At 35.5% G+C, this 19,415-nt stretch overlaps 3 protein-coding genes across 3 annotated transcripts; all 3 read right to left on the bottom strand.

Annotated features, from left to right (window-relative positions):
• Positions 1–3,761: 3,761 nt before the first annotated feature.
• Positions 3,762–7,036, bottom strand: cnga1a (cyclic nucleotide gated channel subunit alpha 1a). The gene is made up of 7 exons (XM_016561064.1): positions 6,839–7,036; positions 6,538–6,715; positions 6,390–6,443; positions 6,127–6,300; positions 5,919–6,023; positions 5,553–5,659; positions 3,762–5,464 (listed from the first exon to the last, which is right to left on the bottom strand). The coding sequence occupies exons 2-7, from the start codon at positions 6,687–6,689 to the stop codon at positions 3,942–3,944; spliced, it is 2,115 nt and encodes a 704-aa protein (XP_016416550.1). The 5' UTR covers positions 6,690–6,715; positions 6,839–7,036; the 3' UTR covers positions 3,762–3,941.
• Positions 7,037–8,277: 1,241 nt separating this feature from the next.
• Positions 8,278–10,212, bottom strand: LOC107746966 (uncharacterized). Its single transcript, XM_016561334.1, has 8 exons — positions 10,159–10,212; positions 10,053–10,076; positions 9,885–9,962; positions 9,765–9,800; positions 9,644–9,673; positions 9,508–9,543; positions 8,844–8,906; positions 8,278–8,753 (listed from the first exon to the last, which is right to left on the bottom strand). The coding sequence occupies exons 1-8, from the start codon at positions 10,210–10,212 to the stop codon at positions 8,370–8,372; spliced, it is 705 nt and encodes a 234-aa protein (XP_016416820.1). The 3' UTR covers positions 8,278–8,369.
• A 6,673-nt stretch (positions 10,213–16,885) lies between these two features.
• scpp7 (secretory calcium-binding phosphoprotein 7) lies at positions 16,886–18,820 on the bottom strand. Its single transcript, XM_016561192.1, has 8 exons — positions 18,771–18,820; positions 18,556–18,624; positions 18,407–18,454; positions 18,196–18,243; positions 17,838–17,906; positions 17,655–17,723; positions 17,519–17,569; positions 16,886–17,098 (listed from the first exon to the last, which is right to left on the bottom strand). The coding sequence occupies exons 2-7, from the start codon at positions 18,607–18,609 to the stop codon at positions 17,528–17,530; spliced, it is 330 nt and encodes a 109-aa protein (XP_016416678.1). The 5' UTR covers positions 18,610–18,624; positions 18,771–18,820; the 3' UTR covers positions 16,886–17,098; positions 17,519–17,527.
• Positions 18,821–19,415: the final 595 nt, after the last annotated feature.

Here is a 19,415-nt window from a genome sequence, read left to right as displayed (position 1 = left end):
TATATATCATATATATGTATATGAAATATTTATATGAGATATTACAGATATTATATAGTATATATATATTATTTCATATTTCTTATTTTTTCAAAATTGTTGTGTTTGTGCATATAGGCCCAGTTTAATTTATGTGGTTTATTTACATAATTTCTTTTTTTTTCTCCACATTACTGTAACATTTTTAATGACAGAACACTTCAAAATCTGTTGTAACATATAGAAATAATCGTTTTATTATAGTTCTGCCCCCATTATTATTGTTCTAAATAAACAATATAAACAATGTAAAAATGATTTTTAAGTTGTAAATTAAACAAAGATTAATGAAGTACACTGGCGTACATTGGAGTAAATTTAGTAGTATTTTTTCAGTAAATCCTATTCCATATTTTTTCAGTATATACAGTAATTTATGTACCGAGTATATACAGTGTGATTATTATTTGAGCATTCTCTTAAACAGAAAAGAGACCACTCATCAGGTTGCAGTGGTTCTATATATGCTTTTACATTTTTTATACTGGCGGGCCTGTTTTAATGACCTCACCCAGTTCTCCAGAAACCCACAGACTGGCCCTGAGTGCTACTGTCACAGGATGTCATTTTCCCAATAGGTCACCTTTCTTGCCTGCTAGAACTGCTCCGGTCAACAGCAAATGCTATTATCGTGAAGTAAATTGTTTAGAAGAAACAATAGCACACAGCAACACACACTAATAGAAAGGGACAGGTAAGTGCTGAAGCATTCTGAGAAACGAATAGGAAACAGCAGGAAGTACCAGGAAGAACCAGCTTGTAAGACCAAAATGCAGGTGCCTACATGCTGTGGTGTTTCTTTCTTTCACCAGACTCCAAAACACCCTGGTGTGAGCAGCCTGAGTGACTTCCATTTACTGCTCATATCATATAAGAAATTTCGCACAGCAAGTTAAATAGTCTTCCAATCAGCTTTTTAGAAAAAGATGTCTGTGCTCTCACTGATGCGGTGGGCTTCTGAGTGTCCCCGCGATGAGAGGCTAAATGGGACATTAAAATTGCTTGGCTGACCACTAGTTCATGTGGGATATGAGGTAAAAGGACCCTCAATAGTGTAGGTGTGACTAAATGTACAAACCAAACGATCAGATCGCTCTGCCTCAATGATCCTGGCTGCACCGTGACTTCCTAAAAAAATCTCACTTTCTTTCTCTCGCTCTCTCTCCTTTCCGTAAATCATAAATTCATTCATGCATGTTCCAATTTAGCTTTCATTTAAATAACAAAAAGTTGTACCAGCATGTTCATATTCCCATCACTTGTGTAAACAAGTTAATTCAGTAAGTAATTTCTCCTTAAAGGAAAGTCATATGGTCCTTTTTGATTTGCTTCTAAAAGTGACAGACGCAGTCTAATTAATTAAACGTGTCGCTCCTGCTGCTCAAGAGACGAAACGTTGGAGGACACTTTGCATGGCTGACATCACAGGCAATAGCTTCCTTTTTTATCTTACTTTCCCATGGGAGACATACTTCCACTGTTCTTTCATTTCCTTTTTTTTCAGCTTACTTCCCTTTTCTCATCACCTCTCTGAGCAAATACAATAAGTGTCCACATGTGACAGCAAATGGCGGTGGAGAGAACAGGTGGGAATGTTCAAAATGAAAGAAGAGATAATATTGAGACATACACATTGCGATCTCCTATTCTAACAAACCATACATCAATGGAAAGCTTATTTATTCATCTTTCAGATGCTGTATAAATCTCAACTTAAAAAAATTGACCCTTATGACTGGTTTTGTGGTCCAGGGTCACATATGAGCTGGTATCCGCTAGCCACAGGACCCCTAATCAGCCCTGACTGAATCGAAGGCTTCTTGGAAATGAAATATTGGTACAAATATGTCTCCAATAATTTTTGAGTACCTCAAATTTTACAAAATTGAAAACTGACTGGTGCATACCTGTAGAATTGCAATTGCATTATCAGTAATGAAAATTGAAGGATGCCACAGACATGGATAAAAACACAAGGATAAAAATAGTTCTGTACCAAAACTGGCATGGGGGGGGGAAAAGCAAAGGCAAAGTTCCTACAGCTATACCTGAGACATTTGACATTTTGTTTAATGTCAAAAAGTTTAGCATTTTTACAAAACTGCTTAAATGCATACATGCCCTTTTACTGAAAATGCCGATTTTAATGCACTAAAATTGTCTGAGAATGTTCTGAGAATCCAGTTAAGGTTCAAAGTGATTAATGTATTTTTAGATGCATGTACCTTTTTCTGTCTCAGATTAAAGTGACAAATAGCATACTACCCAAGCTGCTTCTCGATACTCAGTTGATTCTTGGATGCATCACTTAAATGCACCACGTGGAGGCCATGAATGAGGAGAAATGATGCATCCAGAGGATCTAATCAGCTGCATCCTATGCAGGAAGTCTTTTTTGACGAAATACCTGACGCACGCACATTCCCTTCCCCTTCACGTCACAACACTTTCGTTTGACCTTGTCGTTTTAAATAAACTCCATTTCTACTAGTGCGTCATGCTTTATTAAGAATGTATTACTAATTTTAAGATTCTTTACTAAGAGATTTTGAAGAGGATTATTATTAAAATAATAAATATGTTAATAATATTATTATTTGCAACTTCCCTTTGAACGAATGCTTGAATGAGCAACCTGTATGAAAACAGTCATTTTTGCGTTTGCTTTTAATGATGCTTGTAGTGAAGAAATAACACAATTCATATTTAAATATAACTATCCAAAACTCATAATGATTCATTTGAGTGAATCTGACAATTATTTAGCTTATTTGGGTCTCCTAAAGAGATCTCAATAGGCAGGTGACTCTTTTATTTAGTGATTTTTCTAATTTGTCAGTAGTATAAAATGTCTCAAAAACATTTTCTTAGTAGATTATATTTGTTTGTGAACATTTTAATAAATATTAGTCTCATGCTACATTATAAGCATAAATAAGCAAATGTGCTGTGGGTTTTTTTTAATTTACCCCATTCAAGCACATTTTATTTTAGTTTATCTATCAATAAAATATATATATATATATATCTTCAAAACTGGTGATTCCATAAAGGCATAACATGACTTCATATTGTGTCTATAGTGTCATTTTCAGGTTTTGAACAAGAAAGGGTCATTAATATTTGGTCCTCTGCTGCCCCCTTGTGCCCATCAAGCACACTACTTGATAAAACCTCACAAGTCTGTCTGTATAAACATTATGTGATCATTTAATTGTTTCCGTCAGTCAGGATGTTGATTGGTAAATATAGTGTGAAAATTTGCATCCTTATTATTTTTTATTACAGAGAAACAATTTTATAAAACCAAAAAGGAACTAAATTTCTTTTGAATTACTTTAGATCTATATAAAACAACAAAACAATACATTGTTCTAACTTAGTTGCCTGAAAAACAAATGAATGGTTTGGCTGAAAGATCCCAGTATGCACTGCCACATGAATAAATTATGCAGATAGTGTTATTGGCATATTGTTTTTTTCTCTTAGCACAACTTATTTAAGCTTCTGTTATTTTTGTTGTCACTGTTACCTACTTGTGTGGTGATGTTAAGCATCCATCTTTGTAAGTATTGTCTTGAATTTGCAAGAAGATCTATTTTTTTTTTGTTTTACTTCTGTTTACTTTATGTAAAAATAACAGAAATATATGTTAGAAAGAAATACAAATTAAACTGGTGTTGTTAATTGATAATTTGCTGGACAAGAAATCTGTAGTTGCCTTGACAATAATTTATTGGCTGCACAAAACATGTAGTGAATGAACAAATTCAAATTGGCTAAACAAAATAGTGTTACTAAGAACAAGAGTTAAGAATAAGTTTGTTTTTAATTTGACTGTAGTGTTTAGATTTTTATCCAGAGTTATTCTCTGTTTTATTATGAAACAGTCTCGTGGGGTCTTATCCTGTCTCAACGTCTTTCTTTTCCTCTTCGGTCACTTTCTCCATCTTTTCCTCCTCTTTTTCTTCCGTCTTTTCCTTGTCTTCTTCTAACTTCTCTTTCTCTGTCCCTTCCTGTTTCTCTGGCTCTTCTGTTTCTTCCGTCTTTTCCTTCTCCTCCTCTTCATCTTCATCCTCCACCACCTCTCCAGCAATGTGCTCTATCTGAGCAATCCGCCGTTTGATATCCTTTCGCGTCTCCTCCTGATCCGATAGCAGCTTCTTCAGCTTGGTCTGCATGAGCTGCAGTGTGTTGTATATTCGGTTTACACGGTCCTCCAAGTCCCTCTCGTCTGGCTTCAGTTTCGCAGGGTCCAGCTCCAACAGACCATCCTTCAGCAGAATCTGCCTCCCTTTATCCTCAAGCATAGCCTTGGCATCGGGATATTCCGTCAAAGCCTCCATCAGATCATCTTTGGACAGACAGAATAGGTCTGAGTATCCTATGCTTCGAATGTTGGCCGTTCTACGGTTTCCAGCTTTGCTGCCCTTAATGTTTAGAATGCTGATTTCTCCAAAGTAGCTCCCATCGCTAAGGACGACAAATTGAGTTACACCATCGTCAGCCACCACAGCAAGTTTGCCGTCCTTTATGATGTACATCTCCCGTCCAATATCGCCCTTGCGACAGATGTAGTCACCGGGACTGAAGACCTGAGGGCGAAGCTTCAACACCAACTCGATCAGTAGCCCTGCTTCACAGTCGGCAAAGATCCGCACCTTCATGAGCGTATCTAAGTGCACATTCATGCCTATCTCCGCCCGTAATTTGTCTGGCAAGTACCTCAGCACCTCTCTTTCATCTTGTGCTTTCTTGTTAGTCCACAGGTAGTCAAACCACTTGATGACACGTATCTCAAGATCTTTGCTGACATGCCGCGCATGCATGTACTGCTTGATGTTGTCAATCCTGGCTTGGAACTGAGCCTGGGCCGCATTCATATTTGAGATCATTGTAGCAATGTTACCCACAATGGTGGCAAAGATCAAGACACCCACCAGGAAGTCAACCACATGAAAGAAGAATTCAGAGTCTAGCTCCGGAGACGGCATCTCTCCGATGGTGGTGAGGGTAAGAGTGGACCAGTAGAGGCTGAAGGAATATTTTCGCATCAGCTCTCCGAACTCGGGTTCAGTGACAGCGGGATACACCCATGCATCTGATCCGAAACCAATGGCCTTGGAGAAGGAGAAGTAGAGGCATGCGTTCCAGTGGATGATGATGATGATGTACATGATCAAAGTGCAGATTCGGAAGATGTTGGGGTAGTTGGTCATGGTTTCTGAGATTGTGAAGAACTCAAACATGCGGTTCAGGCGGAGCAACTTGTTTATGCGGATCTCTGGGTAGTCTAACCCTAAAACGAAGTAAAAGATGTCCGTGGGTAGCATAGAGATGACATCAATGCGGAACTGAAGACTGTCTTTGTACCGCTGAAGAAGGAGCTTTTCGTCTTTGACAAGTAAGCCCTGTTCCAGGTAACCTGTTAAAGAAAGGTGGCATGAAAACATGACCCAAATCGTCACTAAACTTTGTTGCTTCATTAAAGAGTTATCTGATGTTAGACTAACTTGTTCGTGCTCTGAAGGCCATGTCAGCCAAATAAAGCAGGTCGGAGGTGTAGTCCAGGAGGAACCATATCAGGAGATAGTCATGTTGCAGCTCCTCAAAGCAGGCTCTATGCAAAGAGACACAGTATAAAAATTCTCAAAAGTATTACACCCATTTATCAAGCTACCAAAATGTGCATATCATGTGGGATGGTGCTGAATGTATTACCTTCATCATATTTAATAGAGAATATGAATGTAAGAGACTAAGGGAGACGTAAGGGAGCACACTTCAGAGGTTAATAAAAAGGAGACATCTTCTATTTGTATCCTTCTCTCATCTCCTGGTAACCTCATCTTATTAAAACATGAGCATTCAGTTATTACCTTGCAATTATAGCTGTCCAATTGTACATGACAGGAATTGTGATTATAAGCAGCCATTGATAGTATAGGAGTCCCGCTGGGTTAATCACAAATACCTCCTTAGGGCTTGAGAAAATGAAGTTGAGAAATGAGAAATAATCAATGATGATTACTTTGAACTTAGTAAAATCACAGATTAGAAATGACTGATAAAAAGTCTGATACCAACCCCTCCTTTTTTTCTTTTTCCTTTTCCTTTTCTTTTTCTTTCTCCTTTTCCTTTTCCTTTTCTTTTTCCTTTTCCTTTTCCTTTTCCTTTTCCTTTTCGTTCTCATTTTCTTTTTCTTTTTCATCCTTTTGCTTCTTCTCTTTTTTTGCTTTCTTCTCTTTCTTTTCTTTTTTTCTGTAGGATAACACATAACACGGCAAAATATTTAAACATTATTCATAACCAAACTATTTTAAATAAGAAATACTTGGTATGCTACTTACTCTTTCTTTTCCTTCTTTTCTTTTTTCTCCTTTTTCTTTTTCTTCTTGTCCTCCCTACAGAGAGCAAAATACACCATTACCACTAATACACATTCATATTATATTATATTATATTATATTATATTATATTATATTATATTATTTTTACTCTTCGTTGTTGTTGCTGTTGTTGATGTTAAATATACGTTCTGCACTTGGAGCTGGAATTGGGTCTTCACTGTCCTCCTCTGTGTCCTCCTCCATTATCGGAGACATTTGTGGTGGGACTGCAATACCCCCTGATGCAGGTACAACAGTCATGATTCCTTTTCCCCTAAAGCAACAGACTGAAGCAGTGATTTATAATTTACATGTGTTCCCATTTGTTAAAAGTCATGAAAAAAAATCTAAAATGGACAAAATGTTACTCTAAGAGGAAGAAAATTGCCACAAATTCAGATCAGACTCACCAACTGTTTTCCATTAACCTAAATCCTGTCCCATTCTCTCTTGATCAGAAGATTCACAGAGCCCCTTAGAATTACAGACCTTCTGTCTGATGAAATGAAAGATACAGTCAAATTACAACTAGTGTTTTCAAGCGAGGAGTTCGCTTGTGGTTCATTTGTTCTGTTGCACTCTGTAATGATATCTCAGACCTGCGTGACCCTGAGAAGGATTTGGAGATTAATGAGAGACTAGAGTGACAAAGACAAAGCCTCCTCCCTGCCTTCTTGAATGGTATATAATTTATACTCCTTCCAACAAAAGCTCAAATTATTGGTGGGGCCCATCATTTATACCTTTGCACTAAGAATTTTAGCAACCTGTTTTTTTTATAATTGTTCCATATTCAGAACAAATTTTATGTTCATGTTTAAATGATTTCACCAGAGTGCCTCAAGGCATATGGGAATGATCACATTTGTTTGTGGTATTTATTTAACTGTAATTTCATTGTACTTTTGCTGTCTCTACATTATACTGGTGTAATTTATGTACATGTGCTTGCTAGACTCTGAGCCACAGAGTGAGAGATTTACCTCATGTAGCTACACCTGCCCAGTCAGCACTCTTGCACAGATCTGCTTTATCCTATTAAAACAAGCCTGTTAGCCTTACTTTCACAGCCACTCACAACTTTATTAAAAGCCTACTAGAGAAATATATGGCCTGTTTTGTTGGATATACATAGTTTTTATTTGTTTTTACATTTTCATATACATATACTGCATGTAGTAATTTTTTTTATGGTCAATTCAGTATATATGTAATAGTATACATTTTATATATATAGAGAGAGTATATATATATATATATATATATATATATATATATTACATAGTTTCATATATATTATATTATATTATATTATATTGTATATTTGTATATGTAAATATGTATTTTGTATTGAGCCATTTGTTACATATAAACGTAGATATATATATAATTGTTTTATTTTGTCCTTGTGTTACATAGTTACATTTCTAATGATTAAAGAGACCTTTTAATGCAGAGGCCTTTATATTACTACTACTATTTTATGTATTTTGTGCAATGTGATAGGTTTCTTTACCCAAAATAATATTTTGTAATTTTTTTTTCAGAGTGGTTAACTATGTTTTGTCCATTTTTATTATTTCCAAAGTGTTACAAAGTTACATTTCAGTTGATTAAAGAGGCCTTTGACTGCAGTAAGACAAAAGACATTTTATTTTAAGAAGCTGAGAGAGAAGACATATAACAAGTAACTCTGTCTGCAGCAGTATAGGCTCAATTCTTACAATGAGGGTGATAAAAAAATTGTCATCTACCAGGAAACATTTTCACACACAACACAACAAGAATGTGCCACAATTTGTTGAAGCAAGCCAGTTAGACACCCCCTCAGTCTAGCCAAGTCCCTGTGCTATAATGTTCAGACCATTGAGGTGTGGTCTTAATGTCATCGATGTGACTGATTGGTTAGGATCTAGGGGGAGGGGCTTGTGATCATCTCTCTCACTGCACAGGCAGAGCAGCATCAGGAGCATCAGCCACCAACACCTGGTCTGCACCAGCAGTGGCATCAGGTCCCACCAAAGTAGTGTCGATTTCCACAGCAACTGCCGGTACCTCAGGGATGAGGAATGGAACAGCAGAAGCAAAGAATTCGGTAGCAGGTTCAACAGCAACATCTACGGCAACATCAACGGGTGGGATCTCGTTTGCGGCAGTAGCAATTGCAGCAGTTCCAGCAGGCTCAGGTTGGGCTCCAGTCTCGGCTCCTTCTGCTGCTTCTGCACCCTCTGCTTCTTCTGCCCCTTCGGCCTCATCTGAGTTCAAAGGAGCAGCCGGCTGGGCAGGCTGGTAGCCGTAGGGAGGATAAAACCCACGAAACTGCGGCTAGGGTAGATAGAAAAGTGGGACGGAACTCATAAAGTACATAATGTTTGAAAATGTGAGAAACAATTTTGACAAGATTAAATAACCTACTGCTCCTTCCTCATCTGACCCATCTCCTGTGGGTGCGAAAAGAGCGGGGTTGAAAAAAATGCCCTGAAAGAAATGTTCAAAGATCAGTGTCAACGCAACATACTGTACTTACAGTATTACCGATCTCAAATACACTCTTAACAATAAGGATTCCAAAAGGGGGGTTTGTAGCGATGCAAATAAGAACAATTTTGGCTTCTCCAGAGAACCTTTCAGTGAATGGATCTTAAAAGAACTGCTTTTTCTTAGTGTCATTCAAAAAAAATTAAAAGTCTGAAGAAATTTGTTCCACTACAAACAACCTTTTGTAGAATGGAAAGGTTCCATGGACGTTAACGTTTCTTCATGGAATCATTGACCCCAATACAGAACCTTTATTTTAAAGAGTGTATTGCCACACTGTAGTTTTTGCAAAAAGCGACTCTAAAAGCTACAGTGCCATTGGCTACTACTCAATAAACCAAACTAAACATCAGTGTATAATGTATAATGTATGTATGTTGTACCCTAAATGCTACTTCACATCATAAACAGATGCTAAAGAGAAATCATTACTCAAAATATTGACAGCATGTTGCTAACCTGCTGTGGTACAACCTGGTATAACATGGTATAACATGCCATAACTGACATTGACCCAGAATGGCAAAAGCATGTTGCTAACCTGCTGTGGTGCTTGAGGTGAAACCTGAGGCTGGGCCTGTAATAAGAGAAATATTTTCAAAAGGCTATTGTTTATCCTCAAAAACACAAAAATGTTATATGATATATGATTTTGATTTTGAATGAGAGGGGTTTACATCAACAGGTGCAGGTGCTGCAGGTGCTGCCTGTGAGGAACACAAAATGAAACAGGTTACTGAGACAAGTTCACACAGTAAAGTCTTCAAATGACTTGAAGTGGTTACATTTTTAACATACAGGCAGTTGAGCACCAGTAGGAACAGCACCAAAACCCTGCAAAAACATAACAATTACATTATGTTATTATCATTAAATGCTTCTGCTGTATGTTTTTAGCTTTAGCGCCATTGAACTGACCTGTTGCCGCAGATGTCCAAACATTCTGTAGAGTTCCATCAACTGCAGTGCTGTGTTAGCATGACTAATAATTGCCTGCTGCAAGAGAGAAAACACAACAAGCATTATGCAAAACATTAAGTCATGCATACATTAACATCCATTGCCATCGACTCACAGAGGTCTTACCTCATTGCTGCCACTGTCAGGGGCCTAAAATGTGCAAAGTAAGAAGATGTCAAAAATGTGTGAAACTTTAGACTATGTTGTCTTGAACTGAGAAACAAGGACTTACAGGGGCAGCTAGTGAGGAGCCCAGCAAACACATCAAGAATGCCACAGCTTTCATATTTGCTCTTATGATCCAAAAAGAAAAACAAACAAAACTTGTTACTGTAGAAACATTAAATACTGTCAGTACATTCTTAAAAATAAGGTTTTTTATTTGCATTGATGGTTCCATGAAGAACCTTTAACGTCAATGGAACCTTTCCATTCCACAAAAAAAGTTCTTTATAGTAGAAAAAGGTTCTTTGGAATATTAAAATGTTCTTTACATTAAGGAAAAATTGTTCTTTTAAGAACTGTTCTCTCAAAGTTTTTTTTTTTTTTTTTTTTTGGAGAACCCAAAATGATTCTTTGATAGCATTGTTGCAGTATTCAATGTTCTATTTTTTAGAGTTTAACATATACATGAGTTAAAACTCTCTAGAAATGGTAAGAGCTTACCTCTTTTCGGAAATCACAAGGACAACTGGCTGGCTTCTTGGAGTTTAAAGTTGAATGTATAACTACTGAACAAAGCTGCTATATATACTTAGCAGATCCTGAAACAAGCCAATCATCTCTCAGCAAAGAGGGAAATCTATTTTTTGCCCATATTCTTAAAACAAGGTTGGAATTACAACTGTTAATGACCCATTATGCATAATTATACACTGTAAAAAAAAATTCTGCTTGGTGCACAGTTCTTCAAAAAGACAGAAGAAAAATGAAATTATCTACCCAATCCTCCAGACAGGAGGGTTGTCTGTCTGTGGTGTTTGATGGTGAAGTTTGGATATATATATGAATTTCAAGGGGCCCCTTTTCACATGAGAGTGAGACTTCTGGGCGCCTGCTAAAATGATTGATCTAATTAAAACAGATCTTCACAATGAAGCTTATATTACACATTTTTCTGAACTCTTAATTACAGACTTAATCCACCATTTCTTGCTGATTCATTTGGAGATACAGTAGGTGTAAATCTTTTGGCTCCTCATTGTTGTGACCACACTGACAGCTTCTTTAGTGTTGTTGTCGTCTGCGGGGGGTTTTTTCCCCCTCACTCTATGGTTTGGAGCATCGGAGGGTTGATATGCCTTATGCTTTAGGGAATCCACATCCAGGATGTCTTCCATCTGATAAAGAATGTGAACATAAAAGGTTTATAGATATCCACTTGCTGCGCTCAAAAGATTCAGGCAAGAGAGGACATATACTCTGGCTCCCCTTCAGTCATTCTTCTAGACAATATACATTTGAAGATGTTTCCTCAGGGTCAAGTTTCATCTTTCTGGTTGTTCAAAAGACTAGATTTATATGTTTTAAGACACATCTTTTCAGCTCTTGAACCTTCAACTCTAGTTTTACATTTTTTAACCTGTTATTGATTCACAAATGTTAAGGTCAGTCTTTTTTTTATTCATTTTTTTTAATTAATGAAATTGTTTTATCAGAAATATCTTACCAATCACAGTATTCGATGGTAAAATGTTTTTTTTTATAATAAATACTTTAGAATTCATTACTTCCCACGATTCAATATTTCATGTCCATTTACTTATTTAATAGTCTTATAATAATCATGATAATGTAGTTATTATCACAAAATAAAACCCTTTACTCCATAGAAAAAAAACCTGTAAACTAAAAATTTAAGGCAAAAATATTAACATCACTGACAAAACTAAATGTATGGGTGTTATGTGTTTAATCTGATAGACATAGATATTTAAAGCAACAAAATAATTGTATCTAAACTCATATGATATTGCTGCCATATTCAGACAATAGATAAACAGACATGGCATCTTTTAGACTACAAGAAATACTTGTAGAGCTGAGAATGAGCAAATATCATAGAATGTGTGTGTGTGTGTGTGTGTGTGTGTGTGTGTGTTTGTGTGTGTGTGATTAGAACTGAATTAGAATTGCAGAGGTAATTAAACCCTGTTATGATAATGACCAGATGTCTCAAAATCTCATTAAATGTTGTTGCACAACGCACCAACATACTGTATCTCAGAGCTAATATAACGGAATGGATTAATTGCTAACGTACTGTATAGGTCTATTACTTTATGAGTGTGTCTTTATTTCTGCAGTCATGTAAAGAGACCATTAGAATTCCCGATGAACTGGCATTCCATGTAGAAACTGCAAAACTTTTCATAGTTTACCCTTTAAGCTCTCTCAGTTTTGTTTTTATGAGCAAATTAAATAATTCTCTAATTTGATATTCACACATCTTCAAGCTTCCTCGAGGTTGAACATGGCCTAACAAAGTCTTTGCTCTACTAAAGTTTTAACGAGCATGAATTTAATGATTCTGATCATGCTGTATCATGTTTATTGTACTGCAGAATGTTCAAGGTGTAGATGCAAAATATTTTGCTTTATCCTTGGGGGAGGGGATCCTTTGTAACGTTGAAAAAAATATATTATTTTAATTAATTAGTATGCAGTACAAATTTCATCTCCTGTTTTGTAACAGCTGGCAATAGGATAAAAAGTGCAGATAAAAAAAAAAGTTTGTTTAATTGACTTTATTACTGAAACACTATACTCACAAAAGGCCTACATGATAAAATATTCAGAATTGACATTTGTTTGATATTCAGTTAAGGTATAATTTTCTCACATTAGAATAAGGCCAAAACAGCACAATTCAAACTGTATAACATGCACATACAGAACTTGAAAAAATGTTGTTATACATATGGGTAAATCATCTTCTTCATGTTAAAAAATCAACTCATTTTAAATTATTATTCCAGAAAAAGTACTAATTCTAAATAGCATTAGACAAACACACTGTTGTTTGACATCTTTTTCCCACTCAGCTTCAAAGATGTGCCTGCACGCATAAGAAATTATATGTCAAACATGAATGAAAGAGTGATTTCATACAGTGTTGCATTAAAACTATATTAATATTAAAATTATTGTGTTGCAATTCAAAATTAGGATGAATGAATCCAATTCAGATACACCTAAGCAGTATCTTACCGATCTTCATGGCTTGTTAGACACCTGAAAGAAAGTGTAGATAATTAACAAGTGTGTGGCCCGCATAATCGGCTGTTTCTGCAAAACTGCTGATGACATACAAGTTTTCATTTTGGTGAAACACATACTGGCTAAACGCAGCACTGAAGGAGCAATTATGTTGTCAAATCAGAGCTTTACTGAGGGTTGTGTTTTTAGCTTCTCACACATATTCATTCAAACACACACACACACACACACACACACACCTGTCCTGTCTGAGCCTGCTGCTCCAGCTGGGTTTGCTGCTGAGGCTCTTGGGCTTGTGGAGGACCATCCTGGAATGGTGGGTTCTGTGTAAAAAATTCAATAAAAGCTCACCGATTTTTAAGTCTTTCAGCAAATACCAATAAGAGTGCAAGTGATTATGAAACCAAACAGGTTCAGATCATAATTGTCTCACCACAGGTGGCTGTTGAGGAACTGTCTGTGGCATAAAATCGAAGGGGAAGATCTATATATTCACAAACATATAAATATCACATTCAAACAAACATTCCAAAACATGTTTTTTTTTTTATAATAATGTCAGAATGTTGAAGCAATTTCAAGAATTTACATTTGGAATTTGAGGTATCAGGGGAACATTGGGTTGGTCCTGAAAAAAAAAACATCACTGTAAAATAAAGAATGATTTTCTAAATTGTAAATGAAACAAGAGTATGTTTTACAAGAAAATACTTGAAGTCTTTTTACTTTAGCTACTTTTAACTTTTTTGCTTTAACGTTTAATTCAAAGGGTTACGATATGCTTTTTTTTTTTTTTTTACATTTGCCGTTTCAAAGCAAATCTACACCAAATAGTTTTCAGTGTACTCCCAGAAAAAGAAAAAGAAAATCAATATTTGTAAGGATTAGCTAGCCTATATGTAATGAGAAAACAATCGTTACCTGGCGCTGACTGAAGTCATAGGGGTAAAACTTAAGGAGAAAGAAAAACAAAATCACCATTTATTTCATTGCATCAGACAATTATGTCTGTAATTTAATGAAACATTAGCAGAGGCGGTAACACTTTATTTCGATAGTCCACTTTAGACATTCTATTAACAGTAAGTAACTTTGCAACTACATGTCAACTAGCAGTTAGTAGAGTATTAGTAGACTGTCTGCTTAATATCTTCTAACACTTTCTTTGTCAACATTCTACTAACCCTAAACCTACCCTGTCTACTCTGAGAGTTAGTAGACATGTAGATGCAGATTAATGAGAATTAGTTGACATGTAGTTGACATGTAGTTACAAAGTTACTTATAGTTAGTAGAATGTCTAAAGTGGACTATCGAAATAAAGTGTAACCGCAGAGGCTAAAGCAACACTGTGCTTAAGTGACTTTATACAGAGTGTAGTTTAACATCTCTAGTCTTTGCTGAATTAGCCTTTCTGTCTGTTCACTCACGATTTCCACGCTTTTTCTGCCGGGAGCTTTAGGGAGAGAGTACTTGATGAACCCTTGTGTAGGGAATGACTGAAAGAACACACAGAGAGAGTCATGCCACAACGTGAATAATAGTAGTAATCATGTTCTATTCTTTTGGTATACACACGTGGTATATATTGATTTATCTGACTGAGCTGAGTTTATCACAAAGGCACCAAACAAAGAAGCTGCGTAGATGATAAGTGTTTGGAAAGACAAGCTTGCAGAGAATAAAACTTTACTGACTCACCGATGTGCCCGCTGCTCCCCCTACTGGACTAGCAGGGAATCGCGGAGGAAAAATCTATTTGATAAAGATATAAATAAATATTAACAATAATAATACATTTAGGATGTTATACAGCACATACACTATAATTTGTGGTTGTTGTTGTTTATTCAGGTAATCTAAAATGTGCGTCATGTGGTACCATCTTAAAAAATGTAAATAAATATATTAATTTAATTAACTTTAATAAATGATTATTTAACATGACTCAATAAACCTGAATACATTAGGTTACACTAACCTAGTAAAAGTATTTTTATGGGTTAGATCAGGTACACTAACCTAATAAAAGCAATACACACACTATACTTTTTTCAGGTAATCTTAAATATGTGGTACCATGAACTAAAACCATGAAACTATTTGTGTTACTTGAAATGAAATATTTAAAAATTATTTTATTTCAGCTAGTTGCCAAGGCAACATTTCTTATTTTCATTTAGTTCATAATTTCTCATGCACTAAAATAGCCTAAATAAATTAACACTGAAATAAAAGTTAATGAAACTATATACACATATTGTTTCATTAACTTATAAAATATATATGTGTTCATTAACTTATAAAATATATATGTGTCTATATACACATATATATTTTAAATGTCCAATATACATTAAAAAAATAATAATAAAAACTGTAATAGTATCTCAATTATACTTAAAAAAAAAAAAACTCTGTTTTACAGGGTATCCTGGTACCACTTTGAATTGTTATATTTAAGGCAAAAACAAATAGAAAAAAAATAGATCATACAATTTCCATGCTGATTGGAGCATTCAGACCAGGATGTAGCTGTGATGGTATTCCCTGGAAGCCACCATTATTCCCCTAAAATACAAATGAAAGGAGTTCAAGTTCATTTTAGTGGATGCCCAAAAAGAACATGTTTAGTTTGGTTATAATTAGTATGTTCAATGCATGTTCTGTAGCAACCTCAGTTAAACCTATAAATCATATAAACACATGTCATGGAGTAGCATGTCATCAAACAGTGTAATATTACAGAGCTATTTTCATCATGAAACTGGGTGCAATGTGTTGATTATGGTCAAAGCAAAAGAATCCGAAGACTGTTATGCTGTTTATGGATACGGAAAAGTCAAGAATGTTCATGCGTGGTTAACCCCACCTGCTTTGGGTTGCCATAATGAGGGAGATAATTGAAAAATGGTGAAAGCTAGAGAGAGAGATAAACACACATGTGGGGGGGGAAAAGGATCAGTTTCAGCATCTGGGCGACCTAGACACATAAAACAAGCCTTGATAACTACAAAGACATTCCTACGAAAAGGTTTAATGTGTACTTACTGGTGCTGCGGATACTGCACCAGCCAGAAGAAGACACAGGAGAGATGTCCACATGTTTATGGATTCACCAACCTTACACAAACAAAGACTTGACCTAAGACTGTCAAGACCCATGAAGGAGTGTTAGTTCTGAATGATAACATAGAAACAAAACCACTTACAGTGCACAAAAAATGTTCAACCAGCTTTCTCACCTTGGCTGCAGGTAGAGTCACTAGCTCTGGAACATGTGTCTTCAGGCTTTTATTTGGTCTCTGGCTTAGCGCTTAGCCAATCCCTCTCAGGCTAGACTTCATCATGACCTCACAGATAGAGAAAGATGGTTATTGAGAAAATGACCTGTAGTCAGACATTGTCTGCCTGTCTGTCAGCTATTATTATAATGATGATAGCCGAGGGAACTGCTGATATCACCAGCCTATGTTTTTGAAGCTATATTTTAAAGGTACAAAATATCAGTGCTATCCAAAATAAGAACTGAGTTTATTTTGTTGTGTATGAACTTAGTGGTGTTTAACTGCAACAACAACAACAACAACAACAAAACGCAATGTCATGTTTTGAAGAGCAGTTTTGGGATGATGTTTATTATCAGCCAATCTAGGAATTGTTATGTATTTGTATGGATTAACAACATAATCACTGTTCAGCAATAATAATAACACAATAACACACACAAGGAGGAAGGGAATTGATTGTACAGTTTATTATAAATCAAGATTTAAAAACATGGTTGCAAAAAAGCTGTGATTTTTATGGCTCTCATGCATCAAGCCACTGAGAAAGCACCATTTGATTGATCGTCATTATTTCTGATGCGGGAAAGCATTTGCGCAGTCAATTTGCTAAACACTAGCAGTTTCTTTGATGTTCAGGAATTGGTGGTCAGCTTATAGGTTCATCTATGAGAGAGGGGGAAAAAAATTAAGGCTTTAGAAATGTGTTTATTGTCCAGAAAGGTTTCTATTGTGTAATTTATGTTTTTTTTTTTTTTTTCATTTTATAATGAAATAAAAATATGTTTCTAAAAGCTGCACAATATGCACTAAAATAAAAAATGGTGTAGAAACTATTTTCATTCATGAACTGCTAGTAAATTTCACAATTAATTACACAGAAATGGCAAGTAAAACATTGAATTAAACATGAAATTTTGAAAGAATGAAATAGCATTTTCTTGTAAAACCAACTCCAATAATCTTTCTTTTATTTATGTGTGATTGACCATTGTACAATGTTGCATCTTCCATTGCAAAAACTGTTCAACTGATGGCATTACAGCATTATGATTGATAAATCAGTTATAATTATACTTAACCAACCAATCTGGTTTAGTCATCATGATCATCATCATCGTCCTTTGGAACAGGGGCCTAAAAATACAAAAAAAAATTTACAAACAGCCACATATATATGTGAAATTATAATATATATCACAAATTTTCAGTTTGACTGTACTGGGGCAGCAGGAACAGCAGGAGCAGCTGGAGCAGCTGGAGCAGGTTGAGGAAAGCTGAATGGGTACAACTAGAAAACAGAGGAAAATTAATTACCTTCTAAGTATGGGAAGAAATGGGGGCATCGTATTCAGATTCAGATTGCGTGTAGCAGTACACAAATAAAAAAGGAGAAAGCACATACAACTTCAACACTTTCTTTGCCTGCGGGCTGGGGAATCTCATGCTTAATGAAGCCGCGTACAGGTTGACCCTGTGGAGAATAAGACAAAATGAGCACTGACTGCATGCTAAACTAGCAGGCAATAATGAATATTCTGTAAAAGAAAATAAAAACAAATTGAAACTCACAGGAACTGAATGCGCCATCTAGAGTTTCATGACTGAACTATATATATATATAAATAAATTTTCAATGAAACATTTTGCATTTATATAAAAATATGCTTCTAAAATATTATAATATAATATTTATTATATGTCTGAGAAATATATTATTGAGTGATGGTCAAATTAATCTATTTCACATAGTCCACACTTACAATCTCGACTTCAGAAGGTCTAGCTGCAGCAGCGGCCGCAGGAAGAGCCTGTAGATCATCATACACACTTCTTATACAATACAAACTGCAGTGTATGACATATATATTACTATACATGAACGATATATTCCCATATGCTATGAATCATTTTATTGAGGCTGTCACTTTAAATAATAAATATGTATTTATTTAATGTTTGGACCAAACTAACCTGTGGAGCCAGGACAGGTTTGTACTCTAGCTCATAATACATCAATTGCTGTGGGTCAAAGAACAGGAGAGTCAAAACTAGTATCACATAATGTTAGAATCACATATTATCTTGTCATAGCTGACAGTCAAATACTGTAGATGATGTACCGGAGCACAGTAGGCCACTCCAATGACTAATGCCAGCAAAATGAGGGCTCTCATGTTGAATGATAACGTCTGAAATGAAATGTGAAATATACATTTTATACATCTTATATGTAACCAACTACAACAGGAAACTAGATCTAGAACTAGACCTTCAACCCCAACCAGCAAAGGTACTGATGTGCTAATGAGTATTTGTTGAATTAATAGTACCTTACCTTTGTTTAAGACTGTTGAGCGTGATCAGGATTGTTGAGGAGGATTTTGTGATACTGCTGTCTAGATATACCCCTTATATTCAATTTGAAAACAAAAGGCCCGTAACATCAGCATCTGATTGGCTTTGGTGACCAGCCAAGTTTCTTTATAGAGGACAAAAATGTGCTTTCAAAGCAAGAATATATCTTTGCTTATCTTAAAGCAAAATTTTGGCTGTGAATGTAATTATATTAAGTTTGGCACAATACATTAGAGGTATGTGACAGTATACAAATAAATCAAACGCAATAAAAAATACATTTATGGCACTAGTGATAAAATCATAATCTCTGACAGCACTGTTCACACTTGTCTAAGCTGTATAAAACCTTCTGCCTGACTGAGCATTCATAAATCATATTATATATAATAAATACCAAAATAGACAAAAACCTCTGTACCTACGCGATATTTTAACTGATTGTAAGTGTAAATGGTTCTTGCAATATTGTGTGGAAAGAAATATATACCCGCTCTCTTTATTCGTTTATTTGCATTAATCTTGTCATAATTTGTATTTTTGGATACCTTCAGCCTACAATGTGCCTCCATACATTGTTTGTACTGATCAGGAATCACTAAACTGGTCCTTGAAAAATTAGTCA

This window comes from Sinocyclocheilus rhinocerous, unplaced genomic scaffold (genome assembly GCF_001515625.1).
Source record: "Sinocyclocheilus rhinocerous isolate Xijiao unplaced genomic scaffold, SAMN03320098_v1.1 scaffold2026, whole genome shotgun sequence".
NCBI classification, from domain to species: Eukaryota; Metazoa; Chordata; class Actinopteri; order Cypriniformes; family Cyprinidae; genus Sinocyclocheilus; species Sinocyclocheilus rhinocerous.
Note: the sequence above shows the minus strand (reverse complement) of the source record. Positions and strands in the feature narration are given on the sequence as shown.

Bases quoted from the DNA above. Each gene is read 5' to 3' on its own strand.
- cnga1a (XM_016561064.1), bottom strand. From the start codon at position 6,689: ATGACTGTTGTACCTGCATCAGGGGGTATTGCAGTCCCACCACAAATG. The intron at 5,660-5,918 runs GTAATAACTGAA...CTCTTTGCATAG, and splicing joins TGGACAGCTATAATTGCAAG to AGCCTGCTTTGAGGAGCTGC. The intron at 5,465-5,552 runs GTTAGTCTAACA...TTTCTTTAACAG, and splicing joins GGCCTTCAGAGCACGAACAA to GTTACCTGGAACAGGGCTTA.
- scpp7 (XM_016561192.1), bottom strand. From the start codon at position 18,609: ATGAGAGCCCTCATTTTGCTGGCATTAGTCATTGGAGTGGCCTACTGT. The intron at 17,907-18,195 runs GTAAGTGTGGAC...TATTCTCCACAG, and splicing joins GACCTTCTGAAGTCGAGATT to GGTCAACCTGTACGCGGCTT. The intron at 17,724-17,837 runs GTATGTGCTTTC...TCTGTTTTCTAG, and splicing joins GCAAAGAAAGTGTTGAAGTT to TTGTACCCATTCAGCTTTCC.
- LOC107746966 (XM_016561334.1), bottom strand. From the start codon at position 10,212: ATGAAAGCTGTGGCATTCTTGATGTGTTTGCTGGGCTCCTCACTAGCT. The intron at 9,674-9,764 runs GTATGTTAAAAA...TGTTCCTCACAG, and splicing joins CTACTGGTGCTCAACTGCCT to GCAGCACCTGCAGCACCTGC. The intron at 8,907-9,507 runs GTTAGCAACATG...CATTTCTTTCAG, and splicing joins CACCTCAAGCACCACAGCAG to GGCATTTTTTTCAACCCCGC.